Source organism: Panulirus ornatus, chromosome 35 (assembly GCF_036320965.1).
Source record: "Panulirus ornatus isolate Po-2019 chromosome 35, ASM3632096v1, whole genome shotgun sequence".
Lineage (NCBI taxonomy): Eukaryota > Metazoa > Arthropoda > Malacostraca > Decapoda > Palinuridae > Panulirus > Panulirus ornatus.
In genome coordinates this window covers 1159640-1181403 of record NC_092258.1, presented here as the reverse complement: position 1 = coordinate 1181403, position 21764 = coordinate 1159640, and the positions used below count along the sequence as shown (strand labels likewise).

General features: G+C 41.4%; 1 protein-coding gene across 1 annotated transcript in view; it reads left to right on the top strand.

Annotated features, from left to right (window-relative positions):
- Positions 1–21322, top strand: part of LOC139760058 (uncharacterized) — a 28092-nt gene extending 6770 nt beyond the window's left edge. Inside the window, 3 exon segments of the mRNA XM_071682827.1 lie at positions 9735–9902; positions 13247–13311; positions 20831–21322. Of these exon segments, the coding sequence (XP_071538928.1) occupies positions 9735–9902; positions 13247–13311; positions 20831–21212 (615 nt within the window). The 3' untranslated portion in view covers positions 21213–21322.
- The last annotated feature ends 442 nt before the right edge of the window (positions 21323–21764 follow it).

Here is a 21764-nt window from a genome sequence, read left to right as displayed (position 1 = left end):
GCAACTTGACCATTTGAGTATCAAAGTTGTCATGTCTACCATGTGAATCCCTGTATAACTGGTCTGGTGTACTACATGAGAGTCGGAACATCGTATGGGAAATTGCGATAATAGAGCGAGTGTCTCATCAGGATAAGAGGACATCGAGCGCATCCAGTCATACATACGCAATCAAGCAGTTTGATTAGACTTTATAACAGGCTAACTTGCATCAACAGCATGCCGTTCGTTATAGACCTGCACGCCGACTGCTTTGCATGTAGACAGAATGTCGAGATTTTGTCTTATTTCAACAACAACCAAGCATGATCAGATTGGTTCGGTCACACTGGTCTAATATTCTGATAGTTTAGTTAGGGTAACCCAGCCTAACTTGGTCGCTGTAACTACTTTACAAGGGCAGTAATGTTTGTCTTGCACTTAAATCCTATTGGCATGAGACTCTTGTGTTTTCGTCTCGTTCAGACGACAGAAAGGCTCATATAATAGTATAACCTCAAATCTGAATCGGAAATGTTTTTAGAAGTTACAGATCAATCTGTCCTAATTCGAACATAATGATGTTTGTTGGTGACTTAAATCTTACAACCACTGTCGTTCTCCTATCAAATATTATACAGCTATACGTATCCCTTAAACCCATCCGTTTTGCTTTTCAGTACTGAAATTGCATTATCTCATGAACCCGTGTTTCCTCTACGCTGCCGAAGTTCTTATCCATTTTTTTTTCTCTCTCTCTCGTGAGGTGTTTGTTATACTTGTATAATTCACTGTGTAACAATTTTTGTTCTTGGCTAGTAAGTGTTATTTCCTAGTTGCCTATGCGTTAAAAGTAGAGAAAAATGCTATCATTCCCTTCAAACTTTGCTTCTGTGACCAGGACAATGATATTTTGATATTCACCTATTTCCGGTTGGACAACGGGAGTACTTACACATTTTCATTCATAGAAAAATAACATATGAATCAAAATTAACATGTATTTACACTGATGTTAAACAAAAGTGATCACAGAAGATTTAAATGAGTAGTTTTTCGAGATTTACGATTACACTGTAAATCGCTTTCACGAATCAGACTCCAAATATAATCTCCCATCATGTTCCCGTTATATGTTCCTAGTAACGGCGTTCAAAGTCCAGAGTATCCTGGTGGAAGCGCTCGCCTTGCTTCTCCGAATACACTTCCATGATCTTGAATTTATCAAGATGACCGTCAAAGATGTGGACTTTGAGGGACTCCCTGCAGCCCATTTTGCTGTAGTTCTTCACCATAGTCTTAACCAGCTCCACATAGTTTTCGGCCTTGAGATTGCCCAGGAAGCCTCGAGCCACTGGGACAAAGCTGAACAAAGTTGCTGTCTCCTTCCTTCCTACTGGGGAATTCCTTGCACTCCAGGATCTTTATCTGTGGTCCGACGAAGACACAGGCTTTATTTAACCTTTGCCTCAGACAGCTTAAGGAAAAAGTCTTGAAGGTACTTGAAGGCTGCAGGCTCCTTATCTAGAGCTGTGACGAATTGTTTCATAAGGCCTAATTTTATGTGCAGTGGTGGCATCAACGCCTTCCGGGGTTCCATCAGTGGCTCCCACTTGACGTTGTTCATTCCCATGGAGAATTCGGTCCGCTGTGACCAGACCTGCCTGTGGTAGTGCGCCGCGGTATCCCTGCTGTCCCAAAGGCAAAGATAGCAAGGAAATTGGATAAAACCGCCTTGGAAACCCATTATGACTGTCACCATTTTGAAGTCTCCGATAACCTTCCAGCTGTATTCATCATACTTCGAGGCGTCTAGCAAGGTCTTGTCACTGTTGTATTCTTTGAGGTGCACCGAGTGAGCCAGGGGAAGAGACGGGCGCTTGTTCCCGTTCTGGAGCAGCACGGCTTCGAGGCTCCTGTATGAGCTGTCAGGTCAGTAGAGACGCCACTCGTTCGGGTTACAGGTGATTCCGATTGCCTCAAACAGACTGGTTACACTGTGTGCAGAAGCAGAGCCCATCTTGATGGGCGAAGAAGCTGGAAAAACCTAGGTGACTCTTCACCTAATCTGCGATTTGCACACTCGTCCAAGTTCTACTGCTTGAGCCTAGACATCAGAAGCTCGGCTTTGGACTTTCAGACCAAGATCTCTGATCAACTCGTTGAGGTCTTTTTGATTAGGGTAGTATGAGTTTCTCTCCTCAGCTGCAACGCTGAATGTAATCTGGATCTACAACGTTTTCCACCCTCTCTACTATCTGTATTACCGGAAACTTTAGAAAATTCTATATCAGCTACTCGGCATTGAATCTATTTAGAATGTTCTGAAAAATAAGTAAATTTCAAAATATCACTGTCCTGATCATAAAAGCAAAGTTTCAAGAGAATCACCCATTTTCTATACTTTTTAGACAATCGATGAGAAAATAACACCTATTACCCAGGAACAAAAAAAAAAAAAAAACTTACACAGACAAGTTCAGAACTATCGGAATATTATAGTCATTACAATGCTCTGGGGCAGCAATGAGGTGTATTGACTTGTGGAACAAATCTGTACAACTCAGGTCAGGACATTAGAACCAAGAGGTTGTTTTATAATCAGGCTGAGAAGTCTGTAGTATGGGCCAAAACCATACAGACCTGGGACGAGGCTATATTTCCTGAAAGAATTCTACAATATAGACCTGTAAGGTCTTACAGTCCGCCCGGAGGAGTGGAGAGGTTAGATTGCCTGCTATCGGCCACTTGAAAGCGCCTTGCTTAGAAAATTGGATTTTCAATAGATAATCACAGATATCAGCAAGTCAAGAAAAACTGCTTAATGTATTTGACAAGTGAGTGATGCCAAGTTAGCGTTGATCTCATTGACTAGGAAGAGCAGGCGTAAGGACAAAGTTCAGGATGTGGCTACAGTATCGGGGAATGAGCATCCTTGTAAGCCATTGGCCATAGTGCGAGCTAATATCAACAGTGCAGGATGATAGCCACAGTATAAGTGGCAACTTTACAGGCTGATGGTGGTCGCACAACAGAACGAAGACCCTCCTCCAGTGCTCTCCGATGGCCGCGCTGCAGAGTAGTGGTCACAGTTCAGGTCGATAGCCATTCTGCATACAGGTGGCCACCTGCATACCAGCCAGTCATCGGGGTTCTCAGCGCGGCTCCTTACAGACTGGGCTACTATCTCGCAGCACCCGACAACACATAACTTTCCCACACACCCGCGACCGAGACCAACCCAACCTAGCACCCCAAACCATCACCTCCCTCACAGCATACGTAACAATCTCAAATACTTGTTAATACCTTCGTTACTCATTGATCTTAGAGTCAGGGATGGCCAACAGTGACTGAGGTGATCTTGACCTCGGTATGACCACTCTTAGTCACGAGGTTGAGCTATCGCCAATGTAACAATCTTGGGGTCAGTTATCAGCAGAGCGAGATAAGCTCTTCGGGCCCCAAGCGTCAAGGACATGATAATTAGTTCGATTTACCAATTTAGTGTTCGACTTATCAAATTACCTTTCATAATCCTAGCCATGGCATACCTACGAATGCTGTCATGCCTTTTGCTGGAGAAGCTCTACTGTTGAACTGGGTCCCTTAACTTTAAGACCAACTCTAACCAGACTTGGAACTGCTCTCTTTTTAATCGTATGCAAAATGGATTATATCAGGCAGGCAAATAATTAGATAGTTAATTCCACGATATAGGAACTTTCATCATTCTAGTTAGTGTGAGTTAGATTAAGCTCGGTGAGGTAAAAAAAAAAAATTCTTTGGCTAAGGATGAAATCGGAACCAAAAATCTCGAATTATTTGCTGTAGATTAGGTAAATTTTGTATGAGTAGGTTGGCAAAATATTAAAGTCACTTTCAAACGTCAAGGTTTTTCATAACATTCAAATAAGACTGACAGCTAGAGATTGAATGAGGGCAAACGAGACCATTCTTTGTCTCTTCATGACGCTACCTCGCTGCGCGGGTCTTCATATGCTTAATTCATGTCATTTTACTAAAGAGAAACAAGCCATCACCACGCATTCAACTCTACCAAGAGTCAATTAGAGCTATCACCATACCCTGACTAACTGCTTTGAGCCACCTGCTTGTCACTCAGAACAGTTAAAGCACTCTTTTAGATACTCAGGCCATCAATACACTTACCGACCGAGACAACCCAAACATGTCACCATGACAGCACTTCCATTCATTCTCCCAACACGTTTCTTGTTTAGCGTAAACTAACGTCCTCTTGTGTACGGCGTTCATATGTTTGTGGTATCAACAACACCGAATGCCTGACGGAGGTGTGGTTCACACTCCCAAAGACGGGTGTTTATCGACGTCCAGTTGAAAACTTGTCATATCAACAGCATCCGTTATCGATCGGTATCGCCTACACAGTCCGCCAACCTCTGCCTCGCAGCCTTAGTCGTCGGGTTTCCGCACTCCGCTCGGCCGACCTTCACCTGTAGCAACAAGTCCATGTTGCTATGTCCAGGTTTCTTTCGCTTTCTGGGTAAAATAGTAAGTTGAATAACTCAAACATTTCTGTTTAAAGGACAAACATTAAACCAGTTTTGCTTAAAAGGTCTTACCGTCTTGGTATTTAATGATATTTTACATATTTGCGGCAAAGCAATGGATATACATTCTTGGATCAAGAAATACACATCATCTATAAACAAAGTGAATCTTACCCATTTTGCGGCAAAGCAATGCATATACATTCTTGGATCAAGAAATACACATCATCTATAAACAAAGTGAATCTTACCCATTTTGCGGCAAAGCAATGGATATACATTCTTGGATCAAGAAATACACATCATCTATAAACAAAGTGAATCTTACCCATTTTGCGGCAAAGCAATGGATATACATTCTTGGATCAAGAAATGCATATCATCTATCAACAAAGTGAATCATGGGTAAGAGATACCGTTGCAAATTCTGATCATCAAATCCTACAGGAGAAACAATAACAGTGTAATAACATTCTGCCTCAGTACTGTATATTTTTCTGATTATTCATACTAATCTTCGTTGGTGCTGTTGTTGGACATGAACACTCCTGGTTTAAACTTCATTCTCGTTGAGTCACTTATCGTGTCTTAAAATGTAAATGAAAGGCGTCTCTGCCCTCACTGCGATGTACCGAATTTCTGTTCCTTTAACTGGCATTTCAAATTTATCCATTTTGACATAACACGAAGACGGGATCTGAGGATGACGCATTTCCAGAATAATCACCGACATCAACAAATATGATTTTCCCGTTGAAACTTTATTGGGCGTCGTTAGAACACGCTTGCTTGAAGAATTCTGAGCAACTTGCGTTTTTGTCTTATATTCCCCAATGCGTTTTACAGTGTCTTGCATATACCAGACACACACCATACCAGGAGTTATGAAAGTAGATTTCACATGCGCCGTAACACTTAAGAAATCTTTCAAACATACCTAAAAAAAAAAAAAAAAAAACCAGACCTACAGCTCTTTGACACCTTACCGCGCAGTTTGCAAGTCACTTCGGGATCCTCCGGCTAAAGCCAGACTGAAATCTATCTATAATCTTCCTGGCCTGGACTAACCTAAACTAACCGGAAATGGAACAGCATAAATCACTATCACGATGTTTCTTATATAATCGTCCGACGACAATAATGAGGGTGAAGGGGGACAGGTAGAGATGGTCAGCGATAGGTTGGCACCCGCCAGGCGCCATGGTAGCAGCCAGGGCGAGGTTCACACCCTCAGCTAGACATCCGTATCTCACTCTGCTGCAGCAGCCATTAAGCCGAAAGTGTCTTATCGTATCCTCAGTGTTTTCACCCTAGTAGTGTTCACAGGGAAGGCGTTATCTGCTCCCGTTTTTATCGTTATCGTACACGGTGTCACCATACCGCTATCAGCTGTTGGAATAAACACACTCGCCTTCGTAAGACCCAAGAAGGAGCAAACAGAACCAGACTTTAAGCCTAGCTGGCTACTGCAGTGACTTGAAATATTAGATTATAGAGCTCTTGGTCGCATAATGCCTTTGAAATATGTTAAACAGAAGTCCGAACGAAAAAAAAAACAATTACCGTCTCCACAGATTTCACAACTTCACCATTGAGAAGCTGGCGTGAAATGGTTTCTTCAGTTCAAGATTCTCTGACACATGATGTCATTACTGATTTAAAAAGTGAACAAAGATCCAGGGATTATTTTTGTGAACATTTCTGAAACTGAAAATAGTGCTTGATTGTATAGACTTAAAAGGAACGATGCTGCCAAAGTGACGGCGAATCTTTACTAACAGGAATGATTCTAAGTGCTGGACTCCATCTATGTAGCTGTAAACCTGGATGAAAAGGAAACTATCTATGTTAAGATCCTTAGCTGTATGTAGTACAGTGAATTCTGGCAAGCGGTTACCTATAACCAGAGTAATATCTGCTTTGCAGTAAGCTCGTCACTGATATATTTTTGTTTGCTTCCCATAGTTTCTGTTTGACGACTTGCCACACGAGAATCGAACGTTATAACTTTCCCCGAAATGCGAATCTGTGGAATTTCGTTCTTTCCCTCATCCTGTTGCCTTTCTTTAACAAACACCATCTTTATTTATTTTTTCTGTCTTTTTATGCTCTCGGCCGAGAAGCCATGATTAGGGCATTTGTCCATGCCGTGCCGGTCGCCATATAAAAACTTTATACAACGATAAATTCTGGTAAGCAATAAGCTTCTACGAGCAGATAACTATATTGTCAATTGATAACTGAAATACCCTTTAATCAACAAGTTGCCTATGAGAACAATCATTTGTAGTAAGTCCCCTGTACTAAAGAATAGTGTAAACAATCATTGGCTGTGAGTAATGAGGTCAGTACAAATTCAATTTTGACCAACACGAATCTTCTCTTACTAATAGTGCTTGTATCTGGTTAACGTAAACTTCATCGAGGTAAAAAATGGCTACAGATAGATATTTTTGGTCGTAGGTAAATTACAAGAAGCAGATCAGTCACCAAACAACATATTTGTATACCTCAGCATTTTCATCTTGCTTCAAGATTTGTTCCTACTTTTACCTTTTTGATTTGAAATTTCATAAAAATGGGAATACAATGTTATGTTAAAAGTGATATCATCTCTTTATACTTATAAATGGAGGAATCCGTCTCGCGTGCACTATAGGTATCTGAGAACTTAAATTCCCCTCATTGAAGTTGGGAATTACAATTCCTACTTGAGAAATGTAACTGATGTTGGTAATCTTATGAAATGAAAGATTAGCCGTTCATCCGTCATGAAATAAGTCTGGACATGTCTATAAGCGTAGGGAATGATTTAGGGTCATTTAAGATGTTTGATAACACAAGGGAGAATGTTTATGGGTTTGGAAAATGCTTATCAGCTTGGAGAAATGTTTCACTTGGGGAATGTGTATGATCGCTGGGGAAAATGTTTAGCATCGTGAGAAATGTTCATGAACCTGGAATTGATTATGAGCGTAGAAATTTTTGTGTACATGAGGGGTAATATTTACGAAATCTGAAAAAATCTGTGAGTTCGTAATAATGTTTATGTGCGCGGGATAGCGATTACGATCGTAGGATGTTTATGGGCAATGATGGGTGAGTAAACAAGTGAACATATGGTGGGTCGAGGTAGGGGTAGGTCAGACCTGAAAACATGAGATGGAGATGCATTATGACATAGCGGGGGAGAATCTTGTTAGACACTTAAGTAAAGAGTATTGGTAGGCCTTTGCTGCTTCTTATACACAGGATGTCGGTGGTGTGTGGCACAGCGTGCACGTAGTCAGACCTGGTGATAGCGCCACTTGACATCACCTGACCTTCCTGTGTTCATCATCTGACCTCCAGAAGTGTACTGATTTTCAGATCTGCAAGGTCTCCTACCACTCCGCTTGGTAACCTAAACTGAGATCTGTATCCTCGAACCTAATACAATATTTTCACTTGTACCAGGATGAAGAACCAATGGAGAGAATAACACTCGGAGAAATCATCAGTAGAGACGATGATACACTGGAGAACAATAAATGGGAGTGTTTGAACACCTATTCGTTGTATTGATAAAACAAAAAGTTTATATGTGATAATTCTCAATTCAGAAACCTTTCCTATCATCCCCAAGGAAACGTAATTCTTTCTCTACCATACTGGTAGATCGTCCGTACCAGTGGTGTGTGGGGCGGTGAGTGATGGACCACCGGCCCCCACACAACACTGGCAGATCCCTGCCTCCTTATCGCTCCTCAAACGCAGCCACTTGAGGAATGACCCCGAGACACCTGGAGATCGTTCTTTTACAGTTTTCTAATACCATGTCTGTAGATGCCACCGGAATGATTCATTTATATCACCGTCGGGGAGCATTACTAAGGGGACAGCTAAGGTATCCCTCCCTGCTTGGCCAACCCTTGCTGAAAAGGTAAAGTTTGAGCATCTACACTTTCCGTAGAGACTGGGTGTCTTGGCTGCTATCTGTAGGCAGACTTGACGAGCGCTGCTGGCCGCCACGTTATCTGCAGAAGCCTCATTAATGTCAGAGGAGCGAGGATGACAGGTGCCGCTGATGAAGACGACAGATAAGCTGGAGACTTCAAGATAGCAACAGATAACAAACCTTTGCTACGTCTCACCGACGGTTCTGTAATTGAGGATTTTTTAAGAATTATGATACTGTGAAATCTCATTATTATGGCGCTTATTTTAAAGTTTAAATCTGATAGTTGTGGCGTGTTGGTGTGGGCTTCAGAAAGGGGTGGGAGCAAAGGTGTTTACATGACCAACTTTGAGCCCTTACCTCTGCTAGGGTCCCGTTCGCGCCAAAACCATCAAGTTCCTCCTAACGTACGAAAATCGTCATTTGTACGTTCCTTGAGTGACGGCAAATAGACAATTTGTAAGATCTTCATCGCACTTTGCGGTAGAGAGTGCGGATCCTAAATGCAAACATATTTAGCTCCACAGTTTCACTGTGATTATAAATAGTACTTGGACCATTGTCCTTCCTCTTTTCCTGGACTTGAGAGACCCAACATACTTATTGCGTGTTTTCTCTGAATGATCAAGACTTTTCTGCCCAAAATTACCAACGCTCTCCATTCAATAATCGTGCGCTACATTTATTTCCTATTAATAGTTTCCAAAAACGGTTACTTCTTTATGCATAATCTTTGTTAATTTTCTCATCTTCATCATATCTTATTCATTAGATTCTTTTCTTTAGTTCATTTCTTCTTATCAGCAGGACTTCATCCATGTTTTCAGCCGAAATTCGTTAAGCCCTTGGCGCACTCTCCAGGATGTTTAACTGTATCAGGCTATGGCTACAGTAGCCACTGTGAGAGTACCTCTAAACCTGGTACCCCTCGATCTACATGGATCTTAACGCGGTGGTGTGGTTTGTGTGGAGCAGTGATACCTTGAGCTATGGCAGAGGGGATTTTCCTTTCCCTGATAGGTTTAACCATGCTGCAAAGGTCAAGCTTAAGCTCTCAGACGAACACATGTAGACTATTTTTTCTTCTATGCTTTCCGTTCTTTCCTTCTTGGTCTATCACACCTGGAATTGGTCATTTGTGTGACTTAGAATTAATTTCTATGATAGAATATTCTAAATTGTATTAAGAGCGCTGAATACCCTTAGATGCTCGAGTGCTTGGCTTATAAGCCTAAATATTATAATCCAATCCAATCTAAGCCTGGTTATCTGTGTGTCTACAGATCGTCCTTCACTCCATGCAAAAGTACGTTCCGCGGGTGTGGCTGCAGGAGGTGGACGCGGGCGCCACCTGGACGGAGCTGCCGCGCCTCGTAGACCCACGGCGATCCCTCCACGCAACCTTCCCTGAGACCACCTTCATCACTGTAACCGCCTACCAAAACCAGCAGGTTAGTCGGCTCAGCCGTTGGGACGTAAGGCTCGGCCGATGGCAGTACCGCTCTAAGTATCTAGGCCACACTGTCAACACCGCCATGTCCTTTACCTGAATAGTTGAACTTATTATAATGCTGACCTTGAGAGACGTTTCTGGATCCCTTAGAAGCTTGAACATGTGTGTCTGACGCTCCACAAGTGCTGGTTAGAATTCTTACTCCCCCGCCAACAGCCATTTGCCTCGGATAGCCTTCTTCGTCGTCTCATTCTTTGTTTATACGTCGATAACCTAACCCTCTACATTTTCTAATTCTATATCCTTTGTTTAATTCAAAAGCTGACTGGTTAAAAGAAAAAAAAAAACCACTCACATTGTTGATTCTTCTTCATACCCGTCCATTTCAACATGATATACCAACTTTTTATAGATTATAGTACCCTTCATTATTACCGATACTTCCTTGATCGGTGTCTCGTGTCTCCTCTGTGGTGGAGGCCAAGCTCGGTCTCGTGTGATAGTAGGGAGAGAGAGAGAGAGAGAAAATTCTCACAGTCTAATGAAATACTTGTTTATAGGTTGAGGTTTCGAAGTAATCTCGAATCATAATCAGAGCTTAAGCAAGTACTGATCTGCCAACATCATTGTAACGAAATTGACTTTAAATACGGTGAGTTGTTTTTTCTTCATACCGTAAAACTCTTATACAGCCTAAGGATGAGGGACATCGACGCTGACAGACCTGGGAGGATCGTTTTCTAGCGAGATATTGCTGGAGGGCGGGACCGGTTCCAGTTGAGCGACCGAAATGCTCTGCAGTTCGAGACGTGTGTATATTACCAATATAAGATTCCGCACATTAATGACATGTGTATTCATATATATGAGACACTTGGAGATCTCTGGCAAATGCATCTTTCGTTTTATATATACTTTTGATCTTGTTCTTGGTCTTTGATATTACTCGTTGAATAGACTGCGGCTCTGTTGGTTACTATGTTCAATACGAAAGTAAACCGCTGCCTTAGGCAAAGTAGTCACTTAAGGTTTTGGTTGACTAACAACAGATCAGTAATGATTTTACATCTCTAAATGTCCTTAAGATTACGAAGGTTCAAGGGAAGCCATTCTAATGTGAACGTTTACATAAAAGTAACAATTCATTAATGAATATAAGATGATCTGCACAACTTTAAAAGATTTTTACGTTAACATCTGGATAAAATTACATCTAAAATTAAGAGCAATAAGAGAAGGAAATTTTGCACATAACCCTGTAATCGCAGCATCCAAGAGACACGTTTCGAACGAGTCATTCAGTCATTTTTTAATCCCAACCGCCATGCCGTTGATTTTTTGTTTCATAAAAGAGGTTTTCGTTTACTTGTGATAATCATAACTTTCATCTGTATCTTATTATGGCCTCCAGTTAGCTCTGGATCCTTTAATAGATTGCTAATGAACATTCTTTATTCTCTCGGCCCTGAATAAGGAACATAATAATTTCGAAACATCATTACACAGAATATTTCATGGTTTCATATGCAGTGATGTGTCTTGTCATATATATATATATATATATATATATATATATATATATATATATATATATATATATATATATATTATTTATTCATTTATTTTGCTTTGTCGCTGTCTCCCGCGTTTGCGAGGTAGCGCAAGGAAACAGACGAAAGAAATGGCCCAACCCACCCCCATACACATGTATATACATACACGTCCACACACGCAAATATACATACCTATACATCTCAATGCACACATATATATACACACACAGACACATACATATATACCCATGCACACAATTCACACTGTCTGCCTTTATTCATTCCCAATCACCACCTCGCAGCACATGGAATACCATCCCCCTCCCCCCTCATGTGTGCGAGGTAGCACTAGGAAAAGACAACAAAGGCCCCATTCATTCACACTCAGTCTCTAGCTGTCATGCAATAATGCCCGAAACCACAGCTCCCTTTCCACATCCAGGCCCCACACAACTTTCCATGGTTTACCCCAGACGCTTCACATGCCCTGATTCAATCCACTGACAGCACGTCAACCCCGGTATACCACATCGATCCAATTCACTCTATTCCTTGCCCGCCTTTCACCCTCCTGCATGTTCAGGCCCCGATCACTCAAAATCTTTTTGACTCCATCCCTCCACCTCCAATTTGGTCTCCCACTTCTCCTCGTTCCCTCCACCTCCGACACATACATCCTCCCGGTCAATCTCTCCTCACTCACTCCCTCCATGCGCCCAAACAACTTCAAAACACCCTCCTCTGCTCTCCCAACCACGCTCTTTTTATTTCCACACATCTCTCTTACCCATACATTACTTACTCGATCAAACCACCTCACACCACACATTGTCCTCAAACATCTCATTTCCAGCACATCCACCCTCCTGCGCACAACTCTATCCATAGCCCACGCCTCGCAACCACACAACATTGTTGGAACCACTATTCCTTCAAACCACACGCACACACACACACACACACACACACACACACACATATATATATATTTATATATATATATATATATATATATATATATATATATATATATATATATATATATATATATCATTCGCTCAGTTGTGATCCTTTCCATGGAAAGTTTTGTGGGGCCTGGATGTGGAAAGGGAGCTGTGGTTTCGGTGCATTACACATGACAGCTAGAGACAGTGTGAACAATTGTGGCCTTTTCTGTTTTCTCCTAGCGCTACCTCGCGTTGGGATGCTATTTCATGTGTGGCGGGGTGGCAACGAGAATGGATGAAGGCAGCAGGTATGAACATTTACATGTGTATATATGTATATGTCTGTGTATGTATACGTTGAAATGTATAGGTATGTATATGTGCGTGTGTGGGCGATTTTTGTATATACATGTGCATATGTGGGTTGGTTGGGCCATTCTTTCGTCTGTTTCCTTGCGCTACCTCGCTATATATATATATATATATATATATATATATATATATATATATATATATATATATCCCTGGGGATAGGGGAGAAAGAATACTTCCCACGTATTCCCTGCGTGTCGTAGAAGGCGACTAAAAGGAGGGAGCGGGGAGCTGGAAATCCTTCCTTTTTTTTTTTTTCATATTTTCCAAAAGAGGAACAGAGAAGGGGGCCAAGTGAGGATATTCCCTCAAAGGCTCAGTCCTCTTTTCTTAACGCTACCTCGCTAACGCGGGAAATGGCAAATAATATGATATATATATATATATATATATATATATATATATATATATATATATATATATATATATATATATATATATATATTCAGTTATTTTCATTCTCTTCACAGATCACAAGATTAAAAATCGACAGTAACCCCTTCGCGAAAGGCTTCCGCGACACAACGAAGCAGAAGTGAGTGTTTAACTTCATAGAGTACTTTGTTTCTTTCATTAAGTTGGCTTCGCTTTCCAGTATTGTTTGCCTCTGCATCATTCCATTTCCGGATGTTTTCCCTCTGTTTTGAATTCGCCTTCGGAATCACAACTTGACAACTGCCGATATGTTTCATTCTTCAGGTATTTATCTATACTTCTGTTTTCGGGACAAACATGTTAGGTCATCTCGTTGTGACTCACAAGCAAATACTCTTGAGGCGTTCCAGACACCACATCTCTCTTGGAAATGAGACGCTTTTTTGAATAGAACTCTATAGTTTTACATGAGTACTACGGAGCAGTAGTGTAGCAGCCAAAGGCTGTTTGTACAGCAATAAACAGACGTCATCAGACTTAGCAGTTGAATATCTTCTGCCATCATATGAGAAGCGAGCACTAAGCAGTAGAAACTTTTAACACCAAACGCGTCAAGCAATGAATAATCTAAGCAAAGAACACTCTCATTAACTATGCACTCGTAAGCGAACAGACTCATTTGTCAACAGTCTCATTAGTGAAGGCCTTCATCGTGAACTTTCTCAGCAGCGCAAACTTTCTTGGTGAACACGTAGAGTCAAGCCCTCAACGAATTCATTCAGGAGCGTTTTACAGTAACTGGATCCAGTATCCTATCCTTTTAACAGACACAATTAAGCAGCAGCACTAATTTGAAAACGCCTTAAGAAACTCAAACACCCGCATATATATCTATAGTGTCAGCAAACAACACCCATCGTAACACAGTGAACAGCCTACACAGATGCATAAACGTTCATAAGACGCGACTACAACAGGCAACCCTCAGCCTGCAATACTCAACACGCAACCATCAGCTTGCAAGGCTCTCGGACAGTCAGGCTCACACCGTGGCACATTCGGAATCTATCTCTCAGCTGACCAGCCACCATTCAGGTATCAGGCCACCAGCTTTGGTAAGATCATTCCTTCCATATCAGGATAATGTTTAGTCACTTTCTGTAAACGAGTGGTGTTACAGAATTCCAACTGCCTGTGGTTACGCTGGTCGAAGGACTGCTCTTAAGTAATACATCCTTTTCCTGCTACTAATGATAGGGTGGCCTTAAAGTTGCAGGAACCCCTGCAGAAGGAGTCTTGAGATTGAATGATACTGTTAAAGATGATAATTATGATAATAACACAAGCAAATGATAATATTTGCTTAATCATGGGTGCGCTTCTATGAACTGATTTTTTTCTTATCACCGATAACTGCTATCATGCAGAAGACTCTTCGGCTTTGGTGTACCTCGTGGGGGTAGGGGGGAGTAACTGTCAGCAAAGCTGTAGGCCAAGATAACGTTTCAGCCTCTGTTATCGTTACTACCAAGCCGTCAACTGTTACTATTGTGTTATCGGGTAACGGGTAACGGGACTTATGTAACGTTAACTTGACAGCCAAGAGTGACGGCGTGATGTGAAAATAATGAGAATGATAACTAAAAAGTGCGTTTACCACATCGAGCACGGTCGTAAACCTTTGACGACGAATACGACCCTTGAGCTGGTGGGACCCTGGGGTATGTCTTTATAACAGTCGTGTGAAAGACGATACCAGCCAGGTAAGTCTGGATGACTGACATCTGATTTTGTCCACGTGCAAAGGACCACCTGATTCGCCTCATACAGTGGATTTATTTGCTTTACACACACAGATACACACTCACATTATCTTGTTTGATAGTAAAGATGGGTCAAGAGATGGGGGCCTCAAGTGCAAAAGCCCTTCCCGTTCAGTACAAGTAGGTACCATAAATGTTAAATATGTGTTCATTACGGATGTGTGTGTGTGTTAGAACAATATATATGGCATTACTTGGCTAGAATGAGTTTTACTGGACTCCCCTTGTCTAAGTAAAAAGTCACCTTCGGGAAGGTTGGATCATCGTCGACTGACAAAAGTGCGTACATTCTCGTCAAAAACGTTCTCACGCCAGAATAGTCTGCCCTTTTCCTGCTACTGATTGTAACGCAGCCTTGAAGCTGCTAGAGCCCCGTAAAAGAGATTCTGGGGCTATAATAATAATAAAAAAGAATTGTTTCGTGACTTCATCGTGATTCATTTTTAATCAAGCTATGCCATGGAACAGAGCTACACCTAGGAGGATGTTACACTCTCTCCCCCCAATCCAGCTTCCTCCGGGTCAGGGTGACCAAACGGTAAACCATCACGTACATATAACATTTTCATCAGCAGGAACCCTTTAAGCTACATATTGTTTCTAATAATTACATTTGGACCAGAGCAGAAGGTAGAGCCTGAGGACAAGACCCCCAACCCATCAGTATCATCGGGAGGGCCGGTCGCGGATCGTCCCAGCCACGGGCGCCAGGCGACCGTTTATCATCGAGAACACTGCCGCGGGGAGGGGGTTAGGGAAGTGCTTACACCAGAGAATTATCGTTATATATAAATGATTGTCAGCTTCATCACTTAACACTATGTTTATGCAGACTTCCATATGAGCCTCGCATGTGTTTTGTGGTTCTTATACAGGATGTCTTAAAATGGTAGCTAATGGATATGTTTTTCACCAAGTAGTTCGTCGTCACATAATGTGATCTTACAGTCTTCAGTGGGTAAGAAATTAAAAATTAGAGGCCACGTTCATATTCCGGCGGATGTTCCAGCATTTTTCATGAATTTTGTGGTAAGAATCTATGTTGTATCAGAATGGACTTGAGTTGCGCGAGTTTCACTATTTATCAATCTATCGGAACAAGAAGGTACCAAGCGATGATTTTATTCATATTAAGGCTCGGGCATCAGATTTTAAAGCTAGTACCTTGACCACATGGTGAGAACATATATGGTGTGTGTATATATATACACATGGAAAGTTTTGTGGGGCCTGGATGTGGAAAGGGAGCTGTGGTTTCGGTGCATCACACATGGCAGATGGAGACTGTGAACGAATGTTGTCTTCCCTGCGATATCTCGCGCGCACGCGGGGGGAGGGGGGGATATTTCATGTGTGACGGGGTGGCGACGAGAATGGATGGAGGCATGAATATGTACATGCGTATATTTGTATACATCTGTGTATGTATACGTTGAAATGTATAGGTATGTATATGTGCGTGTGTGGCCGTTTATGTACACACGTGTATGTGGGTGGGTTGGGCCATTCTTTCGTGTTTCCTTGCGCTACCTCGCAAACGCGGGAGACAGCGACTATAATATATATATTTCTTTCAAACTATTCGCCATTTCCCGCATTAGCGAGGTAGCGTTAAGAACAGAGGACTGGGCCTTTGAGGGAATACCCTCACCTGGCCCAATTCTCTGTTCCCTCTTTTGGAAAATTAAAAAAAAAAACGAGAGGGGAGGATTTCCAGCCCCCCGCTCCCTCCCCTTTTAGTCGCCTTCTACGACACGCAGGGAATACGTGGGAAGTATTCTTTCTCCCCTATCCCCAGGGAAAAAAAATAATATATATATATATATATATATATATATATATATATATATATATATATATATATATACACACACACACCCACACACACTTGATCGCCGTTTCCCGAGTCAGCGAGGTAGCTCCAGGAGACACGAAGAATGGCCTATCCAATCATATACACATATATACATAAACGCCCATATACATACATACACATCATATACATATATACTTATGTACATATTCATACTTGCTTTGTCTTCATCCATTTCCGGCGCTAGCTCGCCCCACTGGAAACAGCATTGCTAACCCCTGCTTCAGTGAGGTAGCCTCAGGAAAACGGACCAAAAAGCCTACCTTCGTTCGCACTGTCTCTAGCTGTCATGTGTAATGCACCAAAACCACAGCTCTCTCTATCCCCATCCAGGCCCCCCATACCTTTCCATGGTTTAGCCCAGACGTTTCACATGCCCTGGTTCAGTCCATGAACAGAACGTCGACTTCAGTATGACACATCATTCCAGTTCCAATTCACTCAATATATAACCCTGCACCAAGGCCCCATTTCATGGGGTTATCCACATCCATCAGCAGAACCGCAGTTCAAGATATGATTCAAGTGATGGTGTGAGTTTGTCTTAGAGTGGTAAATGCAGGACAATTGATGAATAAGTGTTGAATGTCTTTTGTGTAGAAATTGCATGCTGGGCATGATGTTTTTCATGTGAATCTTCAATAAATGTTTGTAGTAATGAAATTATGGGAGATGTCTATAGCACAAATGAAAAAGCATAACTCGTATATACCTAAGGAGCGTAGTTTGATATGTGTTTTGGGATGGTTTTTAAGATTGGATTATAAAGAGGGATGTTTAGTGCTTGTGAGTCGATATGAATAAGTTTTGTCAGTGTGCTATTTACTGGGAATGAGGGGATCTGTGAATATAGATTACTGAAGTGTGAGGTAAGGGTAATTGTTTTGTTTTTTGTTGGAGCTCATGGATGGTAATGGAGTAGCTTTGATGGGAGGGTTCTAACACTGCCGGAAATAATTGGATACCAAGCATACTGAGGTTGGATTTTACTGAAAATATATTTTTTCATGCAGGTGATTAATGTTTGTGGCTGGGAAACAACTGATTTTTTTATCCTTACTCTTGAAAGTATGGTTGACATGGCAGATGAAGCATAGTTTACTTGAAGTGGATGAATTGTATGTAGAAAATACTATAGTTTCTTTTTCTCCTGAAACTGGTGCCATTAAGTGTTTTGTGTGCGTTTAGTTTGCTTATAGCTATTATCCTGATGACTGTAATGTCGAAAATGAATATTGTGTCGTCTGTGGTGCCGAGTATGGTTGAGTTTGGAGTGATTCATTATTTAGTAATGTGGGAGGATGCAGGTTAGCTTCAAATCTGTCTGGATTAAGGAGACTGGATTTCTTTGAGGTTGCAGAAATTTTGTTCAGAGCAAATCAGTTTTCTGACTGCATTTTGTAGATCTGCATGTTTGTTTTTGTGTCAGCACTGTGGTGAGATTACACGGTCATCATATGAGAGGACTTTCACACTGAGTTGCGAGAAACAGGTCATATATATATATCATCCCTGGGGATAGGGGAGAAAGAATACTTTCCACGTATTCCCTGCATGTTGCAGAAGGCGACTAAAAGGGGAGGAAGCAGGGGGCTGGAAATCCTTCCTTCTCGTTAATAATTTTCCAAAAGAAGGAACAGAGAAAGGGGCCTAGTGAGAATATTCCCTCAAAGGTTCAGTCTTCTGTTCTGAACGCTACCTCGCTAATGCAGGAAATGGCGAATAGTATGAAAAAAAATATATATATATATATATATTTGGATGTGTGGGCGTGTATGTATATACATGTGTATATGGGTGGGTTGGGCCATTCTTTCGTCTGTTTCCTTGCGCTACCTCGCTAAGGCAGGAGACAGCGACAAAGCAAAATAAATATAAATAAATAAATAAAAATATATACATTGAAATGTATAGGTATGTATATGTGTGTAAGGACGTGCATGGATATACATGTATGTGTGGGTGGGTTGGGCCATTCTTTCGTCTGTTTCCTTTCGCTACCTCACTGACGTGGGAGACAGCGACGAAGTATAATAAATATATGTGTGTGTGTATTCACTTTTAGCTTTAAATCTTTTTTATAACAACCATGAGAGCTTCAGTGGTGGTCATAAACCATCCACATCGTCAAAAAGGGAAATATTTCTTACTGTGGGAAGATATGTATAATCTGCTCTTTACATCTCCCAGGACAGAAGATCCTGACTTTCATTTAGGATGATCAAGATATAAGATGGGACACCTTGATTGCATTCCAGAAGTGATAAGGCTCGTCCACACGGGTGATACTGGTGACAAGTGGAGGGCTGTCTGCTTCACCCTTGTCTCCTCCCAGATTAACTTATCATTGGCTTTAAATATTGGTGCATGAGGAGGGGGTAGAGGGAGGCAGCATACTGGCTGGTGGTACCCTCCACATACCAGTGTACCTCCAGGTGATGGCACCATCAGCCAACCCACAGTACTGGTGGGGATGAGGGTTCTGTGGGACCCATGGTCCAGCTTACATTTAATGTCTACCTTTTATATGGAGACATGAAATAATGAAAACATGCTCATCAATGTGTGTATCAGGTTTTGTATGCATGTCTTTCCTTCTGTATGGATATACATCCACGTACATCTTGCTGTTCCTCTCGTGTAGATCTTTAATCCGGAATTCTTGGGAGCTCCATCTTGTACGAAAAAGGCATTTAGAATTTCCTGGCAGTCTCGCATGTACTGTTCCTGAATTTAGGGTTGTTCCATATGTCCATTACTTTCCAATATATTCATTCATTAGTCCTTTCTTATTCTGTTCTTGCCTTGTTTCAGGTTATCATATCTAGTGGCCAAACTTTTAAATTTCCAAGGCTTTTTGGTTCTTGGGTACCTTAAGATGGTTATTAGCTATTTCTGTTCTTTCTGTCAGACATGTAATCAGAATATTTTAAAAAATCTTCATCTAAACTCTAGCATTACCACCATGTATAGCATATCAGTGCACAGTCTTCCTATATGACAGACCTACAGTCTGGGGGACATATTGTTCATCTTTTCAGTACAGACCTTTTGTGGTCGGCTTCGAAATTTGTCTTCCTGTAAGCCCATCATTAAAAGAACTGACACTGATTTATGTTTCTGTGCATCTTAAAGAAAAAATACTAAGATTGAAGATTTACCTCTTGCTCCTAGGTTAGGAACAAAAGAATATCTATTGCACTTGCCAGTCGTAAGTATGTAAGTTTCATTCATTCAGAACTTTTTATAGGTATTCTTAAGTGTAGAAAAACTATCAATACCTTTATCTTTCTTATGGATTAAAAGAGAAGCCTTTAAGCACTTAAGAAAAACATTACCATACTAGCCAATCCTAAGTTTTATGTGGGTGGGGAAGTAGCAGGCACCACAGATGCAGCGAGTCCCTAGAAAAGGCCCACAACTGCTTACAATGGTCACTAGTAAGTTACTAAGGCATCCAAGCAACTCCAGTGAATTATGCTTTGTTTATGTTTTCATCTATGGCTAGCTTATGGCGCACGCTGAATTCTACTTTTGGCATGGAAGCACAAGCCTTAACGAAAACATCGCCCTACTATGTTTGCCTCAACCAAGGAAAATAACACTATAAGGGTCAAAGACACTCTCCATGATTCTTAAATTTAGTTAAACGTTTTACTTGTCACTTTTTGTCGTTATGTGATGTACATCATTTTTTGTCCTACTTAATTGCTTTCCATATCCAATCAACTGCTGTCTTATGTTTTTTTTTTTTTCATTTTTAAGATACACTAATGTCTCCTTTCTCATCCTTTGTAACCTTGTCACTGTTTTTCTCCAGTTATGTGGTGTACCTCATTTTTTGTCCTACTTACTCACTTCCATATCCAATTAACTGCTGTTTTATCTGCATCATATATTACAATGCTCACCACTCGTTTTTTTTTTTTTTACTTCTAAGATACACTAATGGTCTCCTTTGTAACGTTTTCTAATTGTTTCAGAGAGTTGGAGAGGCGCTCTGTTTCGACAAGCAAGCCTCAAGAGACAGCAATGATAGTACCCACCACACTAATGCTGCCCCTAGGGGTGCCTGCCTCTTCCCACCTTCAATATGCTACTCCCTTGACAGGCTTCCCACCACAATACTCAGTGGCTGGGCCAGTTTCTCCACCTGTATCACCACTCTTGCTGCCCCCACATTGGTTGTCAGGGACACTGGAGGGTGGTGACCGGCCACTGCCCTGGTTGCCTGACCTCAATACTGCACCCCTCCTACAAGCAGCTCCTCCTGGGCTTCCATTCCTCCTGCCCTCTTTCCTGCCAGCCCTTCACTCTCAGCTACCAAACGCACTTGATCTTTCCAAGCGAAAGGATGACACGTGACCCTGGCCTTCTAGCCACTTATCTTACTGCTGTATTTTCTCAGTGTTGTTTTCTCCAGTATTCAAAATTTTATTCAGATGTTTGAATAAACTGTCTTCTTTTATATTCAAGCAGAGTATACATTCATTTCTAAGTGGCTTCACTTCATCCTTTACTGATGAGAACATTGACCAGAGATCCTATTCTTGGTCATCTCCACATCCAATAAATGAATAAGGTCTGACAACCATGATAGCATAGAGCAACTTTCTGACAAAAGTCCTGCACACAACACATTTAATTAGTATCACATATGTTCATCCTACTGTGATGAAAAGACAAGCTTGATTGGAAAGAACTTTACATTACCAGCACTGCAAGTAAAATAATGGCAAAGAGCAAGCATATTAAAGAGCCTTAAATTTGAATTTGTGAAACTGTCCCCGCTGCATTACTTCCAAACACTTCCTCAGCTACAATACCTTTCCTCTGTCTTATATGGGTAAAAAGTAGCTAACTTGTCTACATCAATGCCTTCCAATCTAAATGTGGGCAGGAAAACTATACAAACAC